Source organism: Bombina bombina, chromosome 3 (assembly GCF_027579735.1).
Source record: "Bombina bombina isolate aBomBom1 chromosome 3, aBomBom1.pri, whole genome shotgun sequence".
Lineage (NCBI taxonomy): Eukaryota > Metazoa > Chordata > Amphibia > Anura > Bombinatoridae > Bombina > Bombina bombina.
In genome coordinates this window covers 180,038,466-180,063,615 of record NC_069501.1, presented here as the reverse complement: position 1 = coordinate 180,063,615, position 25,150 = coordinate 180,038,466, and the positions used below count along the sequence as shown (strand labels likewise).

At 37.9% G+C, this 25,150-nt stretch overlaps 1 protein-coding gene across 1 annotated transcript in view; it reads left to right on the top strand.

Annotated features, from left to right (window-relative positions):
- The first annotated feature begins 17,118 nt into the window (after positions 1-17,118).
- Positions 17,119-25,150, top strand: part of PROS1 (protein S) — a 224,672-nt gene continuing 216,640 nt past the window's right edge. Inside the window, exon 1 of the mRNA XM_053706038.1 lies at positions 17,119-17,316. Coding sequence (XP_053562013.1) covers positions 17,235-17,316 — 82 coding nt within the window. The 5' untranslated portion in view covers positions 17,119-17,234. The remainder of the gene's footprint in view (positions 17,317-25,150) is intronic.

The following is a 25,150-nucleotide window of genomic DNA, read 5'->3' as shown; positions in this document are numbered from 1 at the left end:
TTGGAATGTTGTTTAAAATTGTATTCTCTGTCTGAATTATGAAAGAAAATTTTTGGGTTTAATGTCCCTTTAAGTTGGAACTCCTTTTTACAATACAACAGCTGCTATATGTTGCAACATTAGAATCCTTGTATATGTTACAAATGTTTTATATTGTCACAGCTTTAACTGTTTATTTTTAATAGAGTAAAGTATACCTTTTTAAACCGTATCCGTTTCTACTTATACTACAGTGGGTTGAAAAAGAAGTTACACATATTATATAATTGATACTTGGTACAAGAGATATCATTATTTATGCTAACAAATTTGCCCAATTTCATTTGTATAACAGTGAGCTAAATAGAAATTATACACACAATATACTTGTTTACTATTAACAGATATATTAGCACCAACGCTATATTATCCATTCATAGAATAATACACATTGCACTACCCAAACCTGGTCATAGAATACTAAACCCTGATTCACTTTTATATACTAGATTTTGGACACATAAGTTATACTTTTCGCTTTCCAGTGCACGTATTAAAGAGGAATATTACAGCGCTATAAAAACACATCCTTTCACTGAACACTTTTTCACATATTTACCTAAGATCCAGATAAACACCTCATACAAATTACAGCTAAAAGGAAATTGATTTTAAACTACACTTGAATTGAAAGGACACTAATTTACTGTAAATATATATATATATATATATATATATATAAAATTTTATTTTTTCTAAGATTATTTTTAAAATAAATAAGTCACACTATTGCTTTTTGTACAATAATAAATAGATAGTCCAACTCACAGCTCTCCTTTGAGCGCTCCCCACCCCCACTTGTTTCTTTTTTGCACATACCTCTGATATAGGGAGTATATAAGATTTGGGGAAGCACAGTTGAGTCTGATAATAGTACCATCATACACATCCCTATTACAACCCAAAGGGAAGAGCCACAAACTGGTAATGCTTGTCCAGAAAGGCGAACCTGAGAAACTGGTGATGATCTTTGTGGATAGGAATGTGTAGATACGCATCCTTTAAATCCACGGTGGTCATATATTGACCCTCCTGGATCATTGGCAAAATAGTCCGAATGGTCTCTATCTTGAAGGATGGGACTCTGAGGAATTTGTTTAGGATCTTGAGATCCAAAATTGGTCTGAAAGTTCCCTCTTTTTTGGGAACCACAAACAGATTGGAGTAGACCCACCCTTGTCCCTGTTCTGTTTCTGGAACTGGGCAGATCACTCCCATGGAATATAGGTCTTCTACACAGCGTAAGAACGCCTCTCTTTTTGTCTGGTTTACAGACAATTGAGAAAGATGGAATCTCCCCTTTGGGGGAGAATCTTTGAAATCTAGAAGATACCCCTGGGTTACTATTTCTAAAGCCCAGGAGTCCTGAATGTCTCTTGCCCAAGCCTGAGCGAAGAGAGAAAGTCTGCCCCCTACTAGATCCGGTCCTGGATCGGGGGCTACCCCTTCATGCTGTCTTGGTGGCAGCAGCTGGCTTCTTGGCCTGTTTACCTGTGATGATCTGTGAGGATATTTCCTAGAATCTAGAATAAAGTGAGGTGTCAGTGTGAACCACAGCTGCTGAGATGATGTAAGTGCTGTAGTGTATCTTGGATATTATGGAATAATAACATGAATTACAAACCATGTAATGTAAGAACCCACATAATATCACAGATGAATTAATATGAGGTAACAAGGCTGCTGTTATTCTAAAGCTGCTGGGGAATTGATACGCAACTTATGCAGCAAAAATAAAGACAGCACAAATACCATGATGGATTAGAGGGTAAATCAGAATATGAGACAAGATATGAACTGTACAGTGGAATAACAACTATAGGAGATAATAAGCAAGGTGAACGGAGCGTGTAAACAGTGAGAAGGCAGATTGGCTGAGCTAAGAATTAAAGTTTAAATATTGCGCAATGTATTAGTTGGTGATAAAGTATATACTTGCTTTCTTTTGGGAACACTGGCAGCTCTGTGGTAAGTTCGCCCGGGCAGAGACAGAAAATATCTAACCCGTGCAGATGGTGAGCAGAGATCCGGTAGAATGGAGGAGCTGCAGCGTGGAGTTGGCGTGTGACGTCACCGCAAGGAGTTCCGAAGTTGAACAGCTGGTAGTGAGCTGAGCGGATTCAGTTCCGGTGATTGCAGTGCAAGAGCAAGTGAAGCAGGATTCACAGGGAGGCTAGGGGAAATTACTGTAGCAGGAATACCACGGTCCAATACCAAGCACTGTGGAGAGTGAGAGGTGACCTTTTATAGATCTGTGGAGAGTTAATTGTTATTTAAAGGTATAGTAATGGTTCATAGTATACATGTATTTATCAGTAAGAAAGGAATCATGACAGGACACCCCCTCCAAGGAGCCACTCCGAGGCTCATGGTCCTGGACGATCAGGATTCTGCTGATGGAATCTAGATACCAGACGTGGGGCGGAGATGTTACTTGCCGGTTCCCAGGAGTCGTCTTCTTCTTTGTAACCCTTCCATCGTATGAGGTACTGTAAGACTCCCCGCAGTCTCCTGGAGTCAAGGATAGAATGAACCTCATATTCAATGTTAGGGTCGATAGCGACTGGTGGTAGAGTTTGTAGGGTAGGAGGTTTCCGTACTGCTCAATATGGTTTCAGTAGAGCAACATGGAAGGTAGGGTGGATTTTAAGAGTGTCTGGTAGTTGAAGTCGTACTGCATTGCTATTTATAATTTTAACAATGGGGAATGGACCAATGTATAAGGGTGAGAGTTTTTTGGATGGGGTGTTGAGACGGAGATTCTTGGTGGATAGCCAAGCAAGATCCCCAACGGCATACAATGGTGAGGGAATCCGGGTTTTATCATAGTATCTTTTGTGTAGAAGTTTTGCTTCATCAATAGCTATTTGTACTGTACTGAAATTTGAAGTGATGTTATGTGTCAGGTCGTTGATATAAACTGAGTTGCTATTTCCAGGTAATATTTGGAAATTTGGGTGATAACCATAATTAATAAAAAATGGGGTCTGTTTGGTTGTAGAATGAACTGTGTTATTGAATACGAACTCTGCGAAAGGTATATGAGTGGACCAAGCATTCTGGTTGGAATGACAGTACATGCGTAAGAATTGTTCGACCCATTGGTTGCATCTCTCTGTTTGTCCATTAGTTTGTGGATGGTAGGAGAATGAGAGCTTTTTGTCTATTGAAAATCTATTACAGAATTCTGTCCATAGTGCACTGGTGAACTGGGAGCCACGATCAGTAAGAATCCTTTGAGGTAGTCCATGTAACCGGAAAACATTGGTGAGGAGGATTTGAATGGTTTCAGCGGCTGTTGGGAGTTTGTGGTATGGTACAAGATGTATCATTTTACTAAATAAATCTACTATTACTACAAGGGTATTGTTGTTTGATGATCTGGGTAAATCCACTATGTAATCTAATGCTATATCAGTCCATGGTCTTGATGGCGTAGAAATTGGAAGTAGTAAACCATAGGGACGGTGCTTAGAACGTTTGGATGTAGCACATGTTGAACAGCTCTGTATATATTTAGTAACATCTGTTGCCATACTTGGCCACCAGTAGGTTCTTTTTAACAACTCTTGAGTTTTGTATATGCCACTGTGTCCCGCGAAATATGAATCATGAGAGGATTGGAGAAGGCTGTCTCTAAGGGATGGTGGTACATAAAGTTTCCCGTTATGATGGAATAAAGCGTCTGAGTTTAATTGCAGTTGATGATGAGGTTTGTTCAAGTCGTTTTGTTGTTCTTGTCTGAGTAGGTTAGTATTGTCAATTAGGAAAAGTAGGAACTTCTCCTTGGGTATCAAAGACTGGGGTGCATGTATGTAAGAGTCTTTCGTTGGTAATCGGGAGAGGGCGTCCGCTTTACCATTTTTATTGGCAGGTCTGTATGTTATGAGGAAATCGAACCTGGAAAAATACAGATTCCATCGAACCTGTCTGGCGGTGAGAGTTTTTGTTGATTTCAAATACTGCAAATTCCGATGATCGGTGTACACAATGGTAGGAAATGTAGCACCCTCCAATAAGTGTCGCCATTGTTCAAAAGCAGCTTTGATTGCTAGAAGTTCCTTATCACCTACTGGGTAATGAGTCTCTGATAAGGTCAAACATCTAGAATAGAAGGCAACTGGATGGAGGGGTTGTTGTAGTTGTTCCCTTTGAGAGAGGATTGCACCTATTGCGAAGTCGGATGCATCAACCTCAAGAACGTATTGAAGCTGGTTGTTGGGGTATCTTAGAATAGGAGCTGTAGTAAATTTCTTTTTTAGAAGATCAAAGGCAGTTTGTGACTCTTGCGACCAAAGGAAGTGGTTATTTTTTGTAAGATTGGTAAGGGGTTTTGCTATACTAGCGAAGTTATGTATAAACTTACGGTAGAAGTTTGAAAAACCCAAGAAACTCTGAACTTGTTTCTTGTTAGTAGGCCTTGGCCAATTGAGAATGGTTTCTATTTTAGTATTATCCATTTGAATTCCTTTATCAGAGATCTGATACCCCAAAAATGTGATAGCATGGGAATTGAAAATGCATTTTTCTGCCTTTGCGTAAAGGGAGTGACCTCTTAAACGAGAAAGGACTTGTCTGACATGGTTGATATGTTCACTGGGTGTTTTGGAGTATATCAAAATGTCATCGAGGTAGATAACAACAAAAACGTCCAAAATGTCACTAAAAACATCATGTATGAAACGCTGAAAAGTAGCAGGGGAGTTACAGAGACCGAATGGCATGACGGTGTACTCGTAAAGACCATACCGAGTACGGAACGTCGTCAGCCATTCGTCTCCTGCCCTCATTCGGATAAGGTTATAAGCCCCCCTTAGATCTAGCTTTGTAAAGATGGTGGAACCTTCTAATCTCTCAATTGAGAAATGAGAGGCAGGGGGTATCGATTCTTAATGGTAACCTTATTCAATTGCCTATAGTCTACTATGGGCCTTAAAGTTCCGTCTTTGTTTTTAACAAAAAACATCCCCGCAGCTGAGGGAGAAGTTGATGGACGTATGAACCCCTTCCTGAGATTATCATCTATATATGTTTTTAGATGTTGTAACTCAGGGTTTGACATGGGGAAGACGTGACCACAAGGTATGACTGCTCCTGGTAAGATGTCAATAAGGCAGTCATAAGAGCGATGTGGAGGTAGATTCTCGGATTCTTTTTTATCAAAGACATCCGAGAAATCTAAGTAGTCTTTTGGAATGTTGGGAATTTGTGTGTCAGGAATGGGTTGTAGCAATAGAGTAGGGAAGCAGGTTGTTGAACAATATTTAGATGTGAATTGTAATGTAGAAGTGGTCCAGGAAATGTGGGGGTCGTGTATACGCAACCATTGCAAACCTAATATTATAGGGAAAGCTGGGGTGTTATCACATCAAATGATATGTATTCCCTATGGTGATCTTGTGTTGTAACTAATAGTGGTATGGTTTCGAATATTACAGGCCCAGTTGGTAGAACCTCCCCGTCTATTCCCCTTAAAGGTACAGGACACAATTTCTTTATAAGTGGAATTTTATTTAACCTAGTGAAACACAAATCTATATATGAAGCTGTAGCTCCGGAATCAATTATCCCTGTGACGTTGACTCGAAGTTGTTCCCACTGTAACGAGAGGGATAGTTTACAATAATCACAGGATTTACTGTCTGCATTAATTGTATGATATATGTGAGTATTCTTACCCTGTTTTTGCTTTTGTAGAATTGGACATGTATTTACAAGATGTTCATCAGAGGCGCAGTACATACATAGATTGTGAGAGCGTCTTCTGAGTTTCTCCTGAGTAGATATAGGTCCTTTTAGGAACCCTATAGCCATAGGCTCACTTGTATTCTTTGTTGGCACATAACTAGGGGTTATGTTTGTAGATCTTTTTGTATAGCTGTCATGGGAGCCCTTCTCTTGTTGTCTCTCTCGGAGGCGTCTATCGATACTGATGCTAAGATTTATCAATTCTTCTAGAGTAGCAGGTAGCTCTGTGCGTGAAAGTTCATCCTTTATGGCGTCAGAAAGACCCAAGCGATACCGGTTCCTTAATGACAGATTATTCCACTGGGTGTCTTTCGCCCACCTTTTAAATTCAGAGATATAATCTTCTACATCCCTTTTTCTCTGTTTTAGGGATCTCATGGCTGTTTCAGCTGTCATTTGCTTATAGGGATCGTCATATAATTGTCCCAAAGCAGAGAAAAAAGACTCAAGAGAATTTAAGATGTCATCGTTAGTTTCTAGGAAATTATTCGCCCAACTTCTGGGTTCAGCTCTTAAATATGAGATAGTGGTCATAACCTTAACACGATCTGTTGGGTAAGTATAAGGCTTTAAAGTAAATAGTAATAAACAAGAATTTTTAAAGTCTCTAAATGTTTTCCTGTCTCCAGTGAAAACGTCAGGTAAGCTGACCTGGGGTTCTTGGAAACGTGATTTAGTTTCCACATAATCTTTGATATAGGCTTTCAGAGCTCCATTTTCTTGTTTTAAGGAATTGAGCCCTTCTGTTAACAAATCCACTCTTTGCGTGAGAGCTTGGATTTGATTTGACATCTCAGCTGGGTCCATTTTAAATGGCTTGGTATTCTGTGAGGATATTTCCTAGAATCTAGAATAAAGTGAGGTGTCAGTGTGAACCACAGCTGCTGAGATGATGTAAGTGCTGTAGTGTATCTTGGATATTATGGAATAATAACATGAATTACAAACCATGTAATGTAAGAACCCACATAATATCACAGATGAATTAATATGAGGTAACAAGGCTGCTGTTATTCTAAAGCTGCTGGGGAATTGATACGCAACTTATGCAGCAAAAATAAAGACAGCACAAATACCATGATGGATTAGAGGGTAAATCAGAATATGAGACAAGATATGAACTGTACAGTGGAATAACAACTATAGGAGATAATAAGCAAGGTGAACGGAGCGTGTAAACAGTGAGAAGGCAGATTGGCTGAGCTAAGAATTAAAGTTTAAATATTGCGCAATATATTAGTTGGTGATAAAGTATATACTTGCTTTCTTTTGGGAACACTGGCAGCTCTGTGGTAAGTTCGCCCGGGCAGAGACAGAAAATATCTAACCCGTGCAGATGGTGAGCAGAGATCCGGTAGAATGGAGGAGCTGCAGCGTGGAGTTGGCGTGTGACGTCACCGCAAGGGGTTTCCGAAGTTGAACAGCTGGTAGTGAGCTGAGCGGATTCAGTTCCGGTGATTGCAGTGCAAGAGCAAGTGAAGCAGGATTCACAGGGAGGCTAGGGGAAATGACTGTAGCAGGAATACCACGGTCCAATACCAAGCACTGTGGAGAGTGAGAGGTGACCTTTTATAGATCTGTGGAGAGCTAATTGTTATTTAAAGGTATAGTAATGGTTCATAGTATACATGTATTTATCAGTAAGAAAGGAATCATGACATTACCCTTGTTCCAAGTCTGGTTAGGTCTCCAGACTGACTTGGATTGAGCAAGATTCCCCTCCTGCTTTGCGGCAGGGGAAGAGGAAGAGGGACCACCTTTGAAGTTTTGAAAGGAACGAAAATTATTTTGTTTGGTCCTCATCTTATTCGTTTTATCCTGAGGAAGGGCATGGCCTTTCCCTCCAGTGATGTCTGAAATGATCTCTTTCAGTTCAGGCCCGAATAGGGTCTTACCCTTGAAAGGGATGGCTAAAAGCTTAGCCTTTGATGACACATCAGCAGACTAGGACTTAAGCCATAACGCTCTGCGCGCTAAAATGGCAAAACCTGAATTCTTTGCCGCTAATTTAGCCAATTGAAAAGCGGCATCTGTAATGAAAGAATTAGCTAGCTTGAGAGCCCTAATTCTATCCAGAATATCTTCTAATGGAGTCTCAACCTGAAGAGCCTCTTCCAGAGCCTCAAACCAAAAGGATGCTGCAGTAGTTACAGGAACAATGCACGCTATAGGTTGGAGAAGAAAATCTTGATGAACAAATATTTTCTTCAAGAGACCCTCTAATTTTTTATCCATAGGATCTTTGAAAGCACAACTGTCCTCAATAGGTATAGTTGTGCGCTTAGCCAGGGTAGAAATAGCTCCCTCCACCTTAGGGACCGTCTGCCACGAGTCCCGCACGGCGTCTGATATGGAAAACATTTTCTCAAAAGTAGGAGGGGGAGCGAACGGAATATCTGGTCTATCCCACTCCTTAGTAACAATTTTCCGAAATCCTCTTAGGGACCGGAAAAACATCAGTGTAGGCAGGAACCTCAAGGAATTTGTCCATTTTACACAATTTCTCTGGAACTACAATAGGGTCACAATCATCCAGAGTCGCTAAAACCTCCCTGAGCAATAAGCGGAGGTGTTCTAGTTTAACTTTAAAAGCCGTCATATCTGAATCTGTCTGAGGGAACATATTTTCAGAAATCTCTCCCTCAGCCAGCAAATCCCTCACTTCAGAACATTGTGAGGGCACGTCAGATATAGCTAATAAAGCGTCAGAGGGCTCAGCCTTTGTTCTCACACCAGACCTACTGCGCTTCCCCTGCAACCCCGGCAGCTTAGATAAAACCTCAGTGAGGGTAGTATTCATAACTGCGGCCATATCTTCCAGGGTGAATGAATTAGACGCACTATAAGTACTTGGCGTCGTTTGTGCGGGCGTTAACGGTTGTGACACTTGGGGAGAATTAGATGGCATAACCTGATTCTCCTCTGACTGAGAATCATCCTGCGACATACTTTTAGTAGCTAAAATATGTTCTTTACAATTTATTGACCTTTCAGTGCATGAGGGACACATTCTAAGTGGAGGTTCCACAATGGCTTCTAAACATATTGAACATTGACTTTCCTCAATGTCAGACATGTTGAACAGGCTAGTAATGACTACAAACAAGCATGAAAACACTTTATTTAGTGAAAAAAATAACAATCTTAAAAAACGGTACTGCGCCTTTAAGAGAAAAAAAAGCATACACGTTCTGCAAAACAGTCTAAACATGCACCAAATGTTTCAAAATTTTGTATGTAGACCCACTATAGGTAGTTAAGATTGCACCACAGAATATTTTAACAATTAACCCCTTAATGTCCAAACCGGATCGAAAATAGGCCCAGATCCGGAAAAAGACCCCTCAGCACCTTGCCACAGCCCTTCTGTGGACCTACCTGCCCTCTGGGATCGAAAGTGTGGGGTAAAAGCTTCAATTTGGCCCAAAACATACACCAGGGCCCTCAGGAGTTAAAGCTTGCTGCCAAACTAACTGCGCATCTGATGCGCGAAAATAGGCCCCGCCCATCTCACTCGATGTTTCCTGAGCCTCCAAGAACCGCACCAGATCGGTTATAACTAGCCATGTGGGTTCCAAGACCCAAAGGTTCAAGCCATGTGTGTCCTAATAAAGTTGCCCAAAACGTTTATTGCCCATAAAAACGTTAAAGCACTCCCATCCAAAAAAACGTTTGCTCACAAACATTTTGCATTCAGTGTCAACCACATATGTAGTTGGCCCCTCTTTTAGCTCTAGGATTACTGCTTACCCTTACCCTCCTGGGTATAATGTCAGTATTTCTGAAATACACAGTCTCTCCAGAAAAAAATATGACTGAACATACCTCATTGCTGCATAGCATGAAACCGTTCCTCACACTGAAGTTTCCTGTACTCCTCAGCTTCTGTGGGAAAAGCAAATGGACCTTAGTTACAAATGCTAAGATCATCATCCTCCAGGCAGCAGTCTTCATCCATGTGCTGCCTGAGAGTAAATAGTACAAACCGGTACCATTTAAAAATAACAAACTCTTGATTGAAGAATTAAAAACTAATATTTTATCACGTCTTTCACTTTACCCTTTCTAGTACTTAGAGTAGGCAAAGAGAATGACTGGGAGGTAGAGCTAAGGGAGGAGCTATATAGACAGCTCTGCTGTGGTGCTCTTTGCCACTTCCTGTAGGGAAGTATAATATCCCACAAGTAAAGGATGAATCAGTGGACTCTTCTTACCTTAATAGAAGAAAAATGCTGCATTTGCATTCAGTAAAATCATTCCTGGAAACAATCTTGAATAGCTATTTGTCAAATTTTTGTATTTGCATGCTTCTTTAACCTAATAATAATTATGTATTTCAGCTTGGGTTCTTAGGGAACAAATATATGCCTGTAGGGTGTACTTGGTACAAAAAGATTGAGAAACACAGCTCTTCATGACATTACAAACTACAGTAGGTAAAGTATTTATTTCAATGTTATTTTAGTATATTCATGTTATACTAACTGTATCCAGAAAAGGGGCTACAAGTGAAGCCCTACAGCACTGACTTTTCTCACTTTCTGGCTGATAACAGAAAGCAAAACCTATGGTTTCCACAATCAGAGCACAAATGCCTAGAATGTTGAATGTTTATACAGCTGTAAAACATACCTTTAGAAACCCAGTAAAATATTTATCCAGCATTTATTTGAAAATCCGCAATTACCAGTTGTTTCTATATAGCAATGAGCAGACCTATGTCCACGGAGCTTTGTTTTTCAATTGTTAAAATAGCAGCATTTAATTAGATTTGTTTTTAAATAAAAATAATGTAATGCTGCTGCTCTTACATTATAAACAGCTCACTTCAGGTCTGTAGACATGGATTGCTTCTTGTTCCTGTTGGTATGACGCTTGCCATGTCAACCAGCTTGCCTCCTCCCTGTGTCTCCTATCTGAAGCTTCTAATAGTTGAGGTTGTTTGGAGCTATGACAAAATTGACTTTTTTTTTCTCTAAAAAGGTAAAACTTTATTACAGTTATACTTGTATATTTACAGTGTTAAATCCTTTACTATATACTGATCTAGATTAAAAGTGGAGTGGCATTTAGCACTCCCTCCTGAGCGTAATATCGCTAGCTTTTTGCATGTGCCTGGTACCGCAGATATTACAAGTTGAAAGTAAAAAGTTTGCGCACGAGTGAAACCCGTCACGCGCAAACCAAAGGACTTTGAATATTGCGACCATGTCAACTTATTTTCCCCATAGACTTCAATGGAGAGCAGAGAAGAAAAATACCTAACACTTATTGCTTGCGCGCTAACCCATTAGTTATTATTTCACATTCCAATGTTCTTCACATAGAGAAAAGTTATTTTTATTGTAAATATATTTTTAGATATACTGTATATATATATGCATATACTTATATATCTATTACTATAGATTAATAGGTATAGATATCTGTTACATTAACATTATCATATATATATATTGAAATAAATATTTATTATTAAAAATAAAAATTCTATGTGAAGAATATAGGAATGTAAAATATGCATAACGCTTCAGGTTTCACTCTTTAGGTCTAAAGCGGTGACGGGTTAGCACACATGACTCATTAGTAATCTTAAAGTGCGTTCTTGATATATTAAATATTAAAAATAATAATAAAAAATATTATACTGTAAAAAATATTTTTTTCCTGTGAGTTATTTATATTTTTTTACAGTATCTATAATATTTTAATAATTATTATTAATGTTTTATATATAATATTTCAATAACTCACTTTAAGATTACTAACCCGACACTGTTAGACCTAAAGCGCAAATCACATTATGCATATTTTATATTCCTATGTTCTTCTCATAGAAAAAATAAGTTATTTTTTATTTTATATAATGTAAAATAATTACCTACAGTTTATTTATATATCTATAAGAATTAGCGTTCTTTAAATATAAAATATTAAAAATAATAATTATTCAAAAATAATATAGATACTGTAAAAATATTTTTTTTCCTGTGAATTATTTATATTTTTTACAGTATCTATAATAATTTAATAATTACTATTATTTTTTAATATTTTATATATAATATTTCAAGAAAACCTTTAAGATTACTAACTCTTCATGTGCGCTAACCCGACACTATGTTAGACCAAAAGCACGAAACGCATTATGAATATTTTATATACCCATGTTCTTTTCATAGAAAAAAGTTAAATTTGTATTTATTTATATATATATATATATATATATATATATATATATATACATACATACAGTTTCCCACAAAAGTGAGTACACCCCTCACATTTTTGTAAATATTTTATTATATCTTTTCATGTGACAACACTGAAGAAATAACACTTTGCTACAATGTAGTGTAGTGAGTGTACAGCCTGTATAACAGTGTAAATGTGCTGTCCCCTCAAAATAACTCAACACACAGCCATTAATGTCTAAACCGTTGGCAACAAAAGTGAGTTTTCCCCTAAGTGGAAATGTCCAAATTGGGCCCAGAGTGTCAATATTTTGTGTGGCCACCATATTTTTCCAGCACTGCCTTAACCCTCTTGAGCATGGAGTTCACCAGAGCTTCACTCTTCCACTCCTCCATGACGACATCATGGAGCTGGTGGATGTTAGAGACCTTTCGCTCCCCCACCTTCCATTCGAGGCTGCCCCGTAGATGCTCAATAGGGTTTGTCTGGAGACATGCTTGGCCAGTCCATCACCTATACCCTCAGCTTCTTTAGCAAGGCAGTGGTTGTCTTGGAGGTGTAGTTAGTTGTGGTAGGTGGCGCAAACCAAGTTGCTATTCCCAATATGTCTTACTGTAAATTTACAGTAAGACACATTGGGAATAGCAACTTGGTTTGCGCCACCTACCACAACTAACTATAACTCTTTAAACTTTGGGATAAAGTTTACTTCAGGTGTGCTAGATTCCCCACCAGCTAGACAGTCTAACCTTACCAAACACGTCTTGGAGGTGTGTTTGGGGTCGTTGTCATGTTGGAATTTTGCCCTGCGGCACAGTCCCCCGAAGGGAGGGGATCATGCTCTGCTTCAGAATGTCACAGTACATGTTGGGATTCATGGTTCCCTCAGTGAACTGTAGCTCCCCAGTGCCGGCAGCACTCATGCAGGCCCAGACCATGACACTCCCACCACCATACTTTACTCCAGGCAAGACACACTTGTCTTTGTACTCCTCACCTGGTTGCCGCCTACACGCTTGACACCATCTGAACCAAATAAGTTTATCTTAGTCTCATCAGACCACAGGACATGGTTTCAGTAATCCATGTCCTTAATCTGCTTGTCTTCAGCAAACTGCAGGATTTCTTGTGCATCATCTTTAGAAGAGGCTTCCAATTTGATGCAGTGTGTGGCGTATGGTCTGAGCACTGACAGGCTGACCCCCCACCCCTTCAACCTCTGCAACAATGCTGGCAGCACTCATACGTCTATTTCCCAAAGACAACCTCTGGATATGATGCTGAGCACATGCCCTCAACTTCTTTTGTCAGCCATGGCAAGGCCTGTTCTAAGTGGAACCTGTCCTGTGTAACTGCTGTATGGTCTTGCCCAATGTTTTGCAGCTCAAGTTTCAGGGTCTTGGCAATCTTATTATAGCCTAGGCCATCTTTATGTAGAGCAACAATTCTTTATTTCAGATTCTCAGAGAGTTATTTGACATGAGGTGCCATGTTTAACTTCCAGTGACCAGTATGAGAGAGTGTGAGAGCGATAACACCAAATTTAACACACCTGCTCCCCATTCACACCTGAGACTGTGTAACACTAAGGAGTGACATGACACCGAGGAGGAAAAAGGCTAATTGGGCCCAATTTGGACATTTCCACTTAGGGGTGTACTCACTTTTGTTGCCAACAGTTTAGACATTAATAGCTGTGTGTTGAGTTATTTTGAGGGGACAGCAAATATACACTGCTATACAGGCTGTACACTTACTACTTTACATTGTAGCAAAGTGTAATTTATTTAGTGTTGTCACATGAAAATATTTAACAAAATATTTACAAAAATGTTAGGGGTGTACTTTTTTGGACTACTGTGTATGTATGTGTGTGTGTGTGTGTATATATATATATATATATATATATATATATATATATATATATATATATATATATATATATAATCTCAAATAATGTTAATGTAAAATAATGACCTATATCTATATGAAATAGATATTTATTGTAGATATATATTTACATTTACAATAAAAAATACAATGTTCCTGTATGTGAAGAACATTGGAATGTGGTGACATGTGCATTAAATACGAAGTAAAACACACACATATATATATATATATATATATATATATATATATATATATATATATATATATATATATACACACATACATACATACACGTTTAGAAATGTATATGTATTTATATATACAATATAGACCTTTGCAGTCAAACACCTTGCCTTATACCACATATCTTTTTAACCCTTCGAACTTTTAATATTTATATGACTAATTTTTATCAGATAGTTTTTATATGAGTGTAACTGTAATTTTGAATATATTTATGTTGTGTTTAGTGCAACTTTTTTTAACGCACTACCCTTTACACAAGGTTTCCAGTCGCTAACCCAATGAGCATAAATGTGTTTGCAGTCCTGTTTATTTTCAATTTGTAACATGCACGCTATTTCCAGCGTGCACAAAATCGGATATCGCTTGCATGCAACATTTAGCGTGCCACTTGTAATCTTTTTTTTTTTGCTAAGAGGTGACGTTTTCACCTCTTAGCCAATAGCCGTGCAAATAATCCGGCTCCCATGGACGCCAAGTTGGATTTACCGCACAGCTATTGGCTAAGAGGTGAAAACGCCACCTCTTAGCAAAAAAATGTTTTAATGTACATGTTTTCAATGTTAGAGAAATGGCTACATTTTGAGAAAAAAAGTGACGTTTAGGCAGTAGTAAATGTAAAAAATATTCTCACAATACAAACAATGAAAAATCTGAATGCTGAAAACCTATGGCAACGTTCTGTGGAATGTTACTATATTTGTCATTAAAGAGTAACTTCAAAAGAAAGTGACATTTGTAGCTCTTTAAATTTGATATTAAAATTGCAAAAAGAAAATGTGTTTGAGAATTCTATTATTGTATTTTTGTTTGCATTTAATTATGGGCCCAATGATCAAAAATGCACTGGCATGGAGAGAAATCACGCAAATCTTTTGTGGCTTTGTTTAGCGATTAGATTATAATGTATGTTTCTCTCCTTCACATCCAGAGCCCTGTATAGTGAGATAAACGGCTCTATCTCAAATTTGCCTTTCTAAATTGTTTTCAGGGATCTTACAGTACTGAGAAAACTCCTTATACATTCTTACCATACCAGAGTGCCTTATTACATGATTAAGATCAGCTCCAGAGGAGCAGTTCACTACTGGGAGCTAGGTGTACACATCAGGTAAGCCAATAGCAAGAGGCATATGTTAGCAGCCGCCAATCACAGTAGTGCTTTGATACATCTGAACCTACCTAGGTATGCTATTTAACAAAGGCTATCCTGAGTAAACGATTGATCACAATCATTTAGAAAAAAAGTTTATCTAATAATTTCTTCAAAATTTACCATTCAAGTCTACATTTTTTGTTTTTTTGATTTTTTTATGGGTAAATTGTTTTATAAGCATGTCTAAAATATTATGGGGTCTATAACAATCCTTTAGCAAAACATATACATTTATTTGTCTACAAAAATCCACATATACTTAAATGCTGTTTTTCTGTTGATAATTAGTTGATACACTTTTTTTCTAAAGAGTTGTGATCGACCTCTAAGTTTGAATCCTAAATTTGATAAAAGGAGAACATTTAAAAAGTAGTGAAAATTGTAAGCTCTATTGAAACCAGAGCTTCTTAAACTTTTTTCTCCTATGAAACGTTTTCATTGGACAATTTTTCGTGACCCTCCATTATTATAATATATTTCAAAACAAAGCCCTTGTCAGACGAGTATACAATTTTTTTTATACATCAACCTACTCAACAGAGGGCCCCCGCAGACCTACTCAACAGAGGGCCCCCGGTGCAAATATTGTTGCCCCCCAGGTAACTCAGTAGTAACTCGGTAGTAAGTAATATTAATAATATACCTGCTGCTTTGTAGAACTTTGAGGATAGAGAGATTAGAATGGATCTGCAACCTGCACTAATAAAGGGCTCCTCTGCATTAGGATTATGCACACTCTGCTCATTCTTAGGCTTGCTGCTATGGGGGCCCCCAGCACTTAGGCCCTGGTGCCACCACACCTGTTGCAGCAATGTTAGTTCTCCACCCAGTGAGGAGATTATTGGCAAAAATGACTAAATTCTAAATACCGGTTAACCCCGGCCCCCAGTTTAAATATGAAACCCAAAAATGTAAGTTTACAATTTACTTCTATTATCAGATTTTCATCTTTCACTTTTTATTTTAATTGAAGAGATACCTAGGTAGGTGTCAGGCTAGTACCCTTGACAATAGATAATATTCTTAAAAAAACTGCTGCCATATATTTCTCCAGACACGTGCACACTCCAGAGCTTACATCCCTGCTTTTCAAAAAAGATACCAGGAGAATGAAGAAAATTTGTTAACAAGAGTAAATTAGAAAGCTTTTTTTTTTAAACTGCCTACTCTATCTGAATAAAAAAAAATGATTTTCAAAAGCATTGATCTAAACAATGTCTCATTTTCATGTACCTTTAAAGGGATACAAAACCCAACATTTTTATTTCATGGTTCAGATAGAGCATGCAATTTTAAGCAACTTTCTAATTTACTCCTATTATACATTTTTTCTTGATTCTCTTGCTATCTTTATTTGAAAAAGCAGGAATGTAAGCATATGAGCCGACCTATTTTTGGTTCAGCACCTAGGTATTGCTTGCTGATTGGTAGCTACATTTAGCAACCAATCAGCAAGGGCTACCCAGGTGCTGAACCAAAAATGGGTCGGCTCCTATGCTTACATTACTGCTTTTTCAAATAAAGATAACAAAAAAACTATAATAGGAGTAAATTAGAAAGTTGCTTAAGTCTGAAATATGTGTCCCTTTTAATTCAGTTTTGCTGTAGCAACACAGTAACATTACAGAGTACGTCCGATCACAAAAAAGGAAACACAACTCCATGTGTACTTCAGTGCGATAACAAAATCTTAGTTTTCAATGACACAACAGTTGATGTGGATACTCGATCCCATGTCTGTGCAGTGGGACTTATCAGTGAGCAGGGAGGGATGTTTCCTGGAAATGCCCGGGGATCATTGGACCTTTCTCCAGCCTCCCCTGCTCCCCCCTACACTTCATGTACTGACTGTGAGGCTGTGCTGAGCTCACATAACACACGCTGAGTCCCTGCAGTCAACAGGCCGGGTTATTAGCAGCAGCTCCTGGGTCAAGTTACAGCTTTACTGTTATCCTAACGGATGATGAGGTTAATAAGCGTACTGTGCATTATCCTCCTAGCTTACCCTCTGCTAGCAGCCACCATCTCTGAAACACGCACATGTAAGTATTGATTTGTTGTCTCTGTTTTACACTTTCTCATATTGATTTGGCTGTTTCCATTCGCAACGCGTACAAACCATTCTTATTTACAGCGAGTGCCTTAGCCAGATTTTAACAGAATAAACTGAAATCAGTAACAGACTAAAATACTACACAGCAGCTGCTTTGTGTTGAGGCTGTTAAAACTGCTCAGCAGCACAAAATAATGCGCTGGTACATCCGTGGTTTATTGTAATGATCATATTTAAGAGCATTATTTGTTTTTGTGAACAGTAAAATCCACAGCCTGCATGTAAGCAGTTGTTCTAAGCAGGCATCAAACAGAGAGCTAGTCTGTGGCCTGTAAATTTGTTATTGATCCAGAGCTTGTGTTCACAGCTTGTTTACTTCATTACTTGGTGACATCCTGGTGTTTATTGCCCTTCTAACCCTTAGACATATGTTGTACACTGTGAGCACTTTTATTTTCTTCTGTATAGTAAAAGTACAACATGCTTGCTGTAATTTTACTACCTATTTCCCAATAACTAGTTTTAGACCATTGTAAATGTGTTCAAAAGAAAGAACTAACTGTGTGTGTGTGTGTGTGGGGGGGGGGGGGGGGTGTTTTTTGTTTGTTTGTTTTTTGCATTTTATTGAATTTCGTATTGAATGTCTGATAGATGTGCAGTAAAACTTGTTTGAGAACAGTAACAGCATGACACGTTTTATGTTAGCAAACTTCTTACCAAATGATAAGAACAATAACTATTTTACTTTTTAAAATGACACTATCCTAGTTTGCACAGTTATTTACCTCTATTTTTCAAATTAGTCCAATTAAAGGCTTAGAAAACTTTGTCAAATAAAACACATTCATCTAGATTACGAGTTATGCGCGCTATAGGGAAATTAACAAACGCAAGAAAAGTTGCATTATTTAACCCCATATTGCTGACCCATTAATCAGTTTTTCAAAACCATGGCTTGTGCGTGCGATATGGGGTTTTTAAGCTCCATACCGCTCACAGAACAAGCGCTATTTTGACGTGCTCATGCACACTTTTCCCATAGACATCAATGGGGAGAGCGGGTCAGAAAAAACACCTGCGATTGCGGAAAGAAAAGCTCCTTAACGCAGCACCTTTGAAGTCTATGGGGAAAAGTTAGGTTTAAATCTAACATAAACCCTACATCTAAACACCCCTAACATCGCTGACACCTACCTACAGTTATTAATCCCTAATCTGCCGCTTCCGATATCGCTGCTACTATACTAAAGGTATTAAACCCTATTCCGCTGCACCCCAACATCGCCGCCACTATATTAAAGATATTAACCTGTATTCAGCCGCTCCCCGACATCGTCGCAACTAAATAAAGTTATTAACCCCTAAACCTCTGGCCTCCCACATCACTATCACTACATAAACATATTAACCCCTAAACCACCAGCCCCCCACATTGCAACAACCTAAATTAAACTATTAACCCCTACACCTACCCCTAACACCCCCTAACTTTAAAATATTTAAAATAGATCTAAATTAAATGTACAATTATTAACTAAATAATTCCTATTTAAAACTAAATACATTATTACCTGTAAAATAAGACCTAAGCTAGCTACAATATAACTAATAGTTAGATTGCAGCTAGCTTAGGTTTTATTATTATTTTAAATACAAACTTACCTGTCAAATAAAACCTGTTACCTTACACTAAAACCTAACATTACAAAAAATAAAAAACACTAAAATCGCAAAAAATTAAAAAACTACCGTTACAAAACAAAACAAATGAAATTTATCCAAAAAAATTGAAATTATTCCTATTCTAATGCCCTTTAAAAAAAAAAAGCCTAATCTAGAATAAACTACCAAGGGCCTTTTGTAGGGCATTGCCCTAAGTTAAACAGCTCTTTTGCTACAAAAAACAAAAACAAAACCCCCCTAAAAAAATACATTATGCAAAATAACAAATTAAAAAACAAATTATCAAAAATAATAAAAATTATTACTATTCAAATACCCATTAAAGGGGCAGTCTACACCTTGGTCACCTTAAAGTTTTACCATAGATTAAGCTGCAAGTATCCTCCTGCACCCCTTTCTATATCATGCAGCAGGAACAGTAAAAAAGTGTTTTTGGCCAGTTTGAAATGGCTGCCAAGCTCCGCCCACTGATGACATCACGATCTGGGCTGCATTTAGGCACTCTGCTAAATAGCATTGACAGTCTGTTGAATCCAACTAATGAGCCTTTTGTAATTGGACACTACATGTGCAGCCCATATCATGATGTCATCAGTGGGCTGAGTTTGGCAGCCATTTCAATGTGGCCAAAAACAATATTCATTTTAAAATAAACTTTTTTACTGTTCCTGCTGCATGATATAACAAAGGTGCATGAGGCTATTTGCAGCTTAATCTAAGGTAAGACTTTAAGATGACCAAGGTGTAGACTGTCCCTTTAAAAAAAAAAAAAAACTCCCCAAAATAAAAAACCTAATCTAGAATAAACTACCAATGACCCTTAAAAGGGCCTTTTGCAGGGCATTGCCCTAAAGATATCAGCTCTTTTTGTGAAAAAAAAAAAAAAATACCCACTTCCCCAAACCCACAAAATAAAAAAAAGCTATCTAAAAAACCTAAGCTACCCATTGCCCTGAAGAGGGCATTTGGATGGGCATTGCCTTTAAAAGGGCATTTAGTTCTTTTTCATGCCCAAACCCTAAACTAAAAAAAGAAACACCCAAAAAACCCACTAACCCCTGAAGATCCACTTACATTTTTTGATGTCCCGCTTGAACAATCTTCATCCAGGCAGCCTCTTCAATCTTCATCCCTGCAGCAAAGTCCTCATCCAAGCGGCGAGAAGTCTTCATCCAGGCGGCATCTTCTATCTTGATCCCAGCGGCGCAGAGCGGGTCCATCCTGAAGACATCCGGCGAGGAGCATCCTCTTCATACGGTCACCGCCATACACTGAATCTTCAATGCAAGGTATGTGATCCAAGATGGCGTCCCTTGCATTGCTATTGGCTGAAAATTTTGAATCAGACAATAGGAATTAGAGCTACTAAAATCCTGTTGGCTGTTCAAATCAGCAAATAGGATTTAAGCAGCTCTTCATTCTATTGAATGATGAAATATTTTTAAGAGTGCGGTACTGACGTTGCGTTACAGGCTCAAAGGCTTGCGGTACAGCTATACCGACAAGACTTGTAATGGCTGCGGTGCTGTTTTAACGCTGAAATGACCATATTTTTAGCGTTAAAAGACAAATGCACAGGCTTGTAATCTAGCTGATTATTATAATTATAAATATATGTGTAATAAAATATACCTTCTTTGCCCTTAAAACAAAACTTCTAAATACTTAAAAAAATTGTTTTTATTTATGATAAAACAAGCGACAACGACCGCCCATAAAAGTAGGCAGGGCACTACTAAAATGTATTAAGCAATTGTTACCTAAAGGAATTACATGCACACTCATAACTAAAACGCTCAGCCAATGATCACATGCACAAATAGGCTTTCAACGTCATAACAGTGCTGCTGTTTACTTCATGCTCGTTAGTCTAGGGGTAGATTGGATACTCAACCTAGATCAATATTGCTGTTCCTCTGTCTGCTCGCTGAGAAACTTCTGCACTCTGGTATGCTACTCCCTTTGATGCCAATGTCACCATCCACGTGTCTGCTGTGCATCTGGTGCTTGGTTAGTGACGTGCCTCTAGAGAGAAGACAGAGAGGAACGAATATGCGCATGCATTAATTCAAGAAGCTTTCAACGGCACAAGTGGGCCTCCATGATGTTTCTGCCTATGTAGAACATCGTTATAGCGCGTGAATAATGAGTATAATCGTGAGTTTTGGTGGAATTAGAAATTTGGAAGGAAAATTACAGGTAAACAGCAGGCAATCTTTAATAGGTACCAGTTAAAAATATCTTTTATATTGAAAGAAGTTTTAAAACAGAATAAGATAATTTTTGAGCTTCCTATCTCTTTTAAAGGGACATTGAACCCAAATTTTTTCTTTCATGATTCCGATAGAGTAGACAATTTTAAGCAACTTTCTAATTTGCTCCTATAATATTTGTTTTCTTCATTCTCTTGCTATCTTTATTTGAAAAGCAAGAATGTAAGTTTAGAAGCCGGCCCATTTTTGGTTCGCAACCTGGATTGTTCTTGCTGATTGGTAGGTAAATTGATTTTCTATCTGATGTAGGTCAGTGTTTGATTTGCTATCTGATGTAGGTCAGTGTTTGATTTGCTATCTGATGTAGGTCAGTGTCTGATTTGCTATCTGATGTAGGTCAGTGTCTGATTTGCTATCTGATGTAGGTCAGTGTCTGATTTGCTATCTGATGTAGGTCAGTGTCTGATTTGCTATCTGATGTAGGTCAGTGTCTGATTTGCTATCTGATGTAGGTCAGTGTCTGATTTGCTATCTGATGTAGGTCAGTGTTTGATTTGCTATCTGATGTAGGTCAGTGTTTGATTTGCTATCTGATGTAGGTCAGTGTTTGATTTGCTATCTGATGTAGGTCAGTGTTTGATTTGCTATCTGATGTAGGTCAGTGTTTGATTTGCTATCTGATGTGTCCCTGGTTAGTTGTGTTTTTAGGGAACACCCTGAAAGTTTGGAAAAGTTTTCTGGAGCAAGGCATTATCAGTATTGTACTTCTACTGCTCATAGACCATGTGCCCTTGCATGGGTTTTATCTGCTACAGATACCTCACAATAATGAGGTGGAAAGTAGTTGGGTGACGTTGGAAACGGGAACAAAATGTGTTTAGAACAGGGGTTGTATATAGACCTAAAATGCAGGATGAAAGACTGGAAATCTGTTATTAGAAGAAATAAACAAAAATGACCATGAAGGGTAAGGTTATAGTAATGGGGGACTTTTTGCCAACTATAGACTGGAAGATTCCCTCTGCTAGATCAGCTAGAAGCAGGTATATTCTTGAATCCTTGCAAGGGGAATCACTTGAGCAATTAATTAAAGGGACAGTTTACTCAAAAAATGTCTCCCCCTTAATTTGTTCCCAATGATCCACTTTACCTGTTGGAGTGTATTAAATTGTTTACAAGTATTTCCATTACCCTTATATTGGCATGTGCAATAGTTTATTTAGCCTGTGGTATCCCCACCCATCCGGAAGTTTTTGGCCTCAAGACCAAGCTGTGTAAACACAGCCAGCAACAGAAATTACACTCCCAGTGGATTATAGAAGAGATAAGGTAATAAAATGTCATTTTTCCATTGTTCTCTCAAAGTATTGGTGATTGGTTTATGGACAGATATAAGATAAAGAAGCATGTATATGTACAAAATGTGATAAAGTAATGAGATCTGATTATACCTACAAGCTCAACCCATTTATTAGGTTGTGACTTCAAAACACAAAATCAGCTATTTCATATACACAAATAAACATTAAAAATCAAATTCTCTCGCAGCTGGTAAAAAAAAAGTAATTGGAAATACATCAAGGGAAAAACTATTTTATAGAATACTGTCCCTTTAAGGATCCAACTCGAAAGGAAGCTATATTAGATTTAATACTTACAAACAGTGATTCAGTTTCTGATGTGTCTCTAGGTGAGAACTTAGGATCCAGTGATCATCAATCTGTTGGTTTAGTATTCATGTGCAGACACTGTCCACCCAGACTAAAACAAATGTTTTAGACTTTAGGAAGGCCTAAACAACTATTTTAAAGGGGAAATGAAGGGTGCCATTTTAGATCCAACCATAAACTGAATTAGACATGTCTGTAAAAGTAAAAGAAAGCGGAAACTAACATACGGATAGATTACGAGTTTTGCGGTATGAGTGAAAAAGCAGCGTTAAGGCTCTTTTTCACTATCGCTGGTATTACGAGTCTTGCAGGTTTAGGTGTACCGCACACTTTTTTGGCTGTAATGCAACGTAACTACAGCAGCTTTCCAAAAGTCCTTTTTCAGTGGGACTTCCTTTGCCCCGGTATTACGAGTCTGCCTGGGAGGCCAAAAAGTGAGCGGTACACCCTATACCGTCACGATCCATACGTAAACTGAAAGTCAGTAGTCATAACTAAAGTGCTAAAAAGTACACTAACACCCATAAACTACCTATTAACCCCTAAACCGAGGCCCTCCCACATCGCAAACACTAAAATAAAATTATTAACCCCTAATCTGCCGCTCCGGACATTGCCGCCACTATAATAAACATATTAACCCCTAAACCGCCATACTCCCGCATCGCAAACACTAGTTAAATATTATTAACCCTTAATCTGCTGTCCCTAACATTGCCACAACCTACATTACTGTTATTAACCCCTAATCTGCTGCCCCTAACCCTAAGTCTAACCCTAACACCCCCTAACTTCAATGTAATTAAAATAAATCTAAACAAAACCTACTATTAATAACTAAATAATTTCTATTTAAAACTAAATACTTAACTGTGAATAAAACCTAAGCTAGCTACTATATAACTAATAGTTATATTGTATCTAGCTTAGGTTTTATTTTTATTCCACAGGCAAGTTTGTATTTATTTTAACTAGGTAAACTAGTTAGTAAATAGTTTATTAACTATTTACTAGATACCTAGCTAAAAAAAATACAAATTTACCTGTAAAATAAAACCTAACCTGAGTTACACTAACACCTAACCTTACAGTACAATTAAATTACATTTGTTAAAATATAATTAACTAAATTACAAAAACAAACACTAAATTACACAAAATAAAAAAGAAATTATCAAATATTTAAGCTAATTACACCTAATCTAATATCCCTATCAAAATAAAAAGCCCCCCCCCAAATAACCCCCCCCCAGCCTAAACTAAACTGCCAATAGCCCTTAAAAGAGCCTTTTGCTGGGCATTGCCCCAAAGAAATCAGCTCTTTTACCTGTAAAAAAAAAACCCCACAACAGTAACACCCACCACCCACACAACCAAACCCCCCAAATAAAAACCTACCTAAAAAACCTAAGCTCCCCATTGCCCTGAAAAGGGTATTTGGATGGGCATTGCCCTTAAAAGGGCATTTAGGTTTGTTTTCCACCCTAAGCTAAAAATAAAACCCACCCAATAAACCCTTAAAAAAAAAAACCTACCACTAACCCCCGAAGATCCACTTACAGTTTTTGAAGACCGGACATCCATCCTCAACGAAGCAGAAGAAGTCTTCATCCAAGTGGCAAGAAGTCCTCAACGAAGCCGGGAGAAGTCTTCATCCAAGCCGGCAGAAGTCTTCATCCAGATGGCATCTTCTATCTTCATCCATCCGGCGCGGAGCGGCTCTATCTTCAAGACATCCAGTGCAGAGCATCCTCTTCTTTCCATGGCAACTGAAGAATGAAGGTTCCTTTAAAGGGACACTGAACCCAATTTTTTTCTATTGTGATTCAGATGTATGCATGCAATGTTAAGCAACTTTCTAATTTTACTCCTATTATCAAATTCTTTTCATTCTCTTGGTATCTTTATTTGAAATGCAAGAATGTAAGTTTAGATGCCGACCCTTTTTTGGTGAACACACTGTTGTTCTTGCTGATTGGTGGGTAAATTCACCTACCAATAAACAAGTGCTTTCCATGGTCTGAACCAAAAAAATAGCTTAGATGTCTTCTTTTTCAAATAAAGAAAGCAAGAGAATGAAGAAAAATAGATAATAGGAGTAAATTAAAAAGTTGTTTAAAATTGCATGCTCTATCTGAATCACAAAAGAAAAAAATTTGAGTTCAGTGTCCCTTTAACCCCTTAATGACCACAGCACTTTTCCATTTTCTGTCCGTTTGGGACCAAGGCTATTTTTACATTTCTGCGGTGTTTGTGT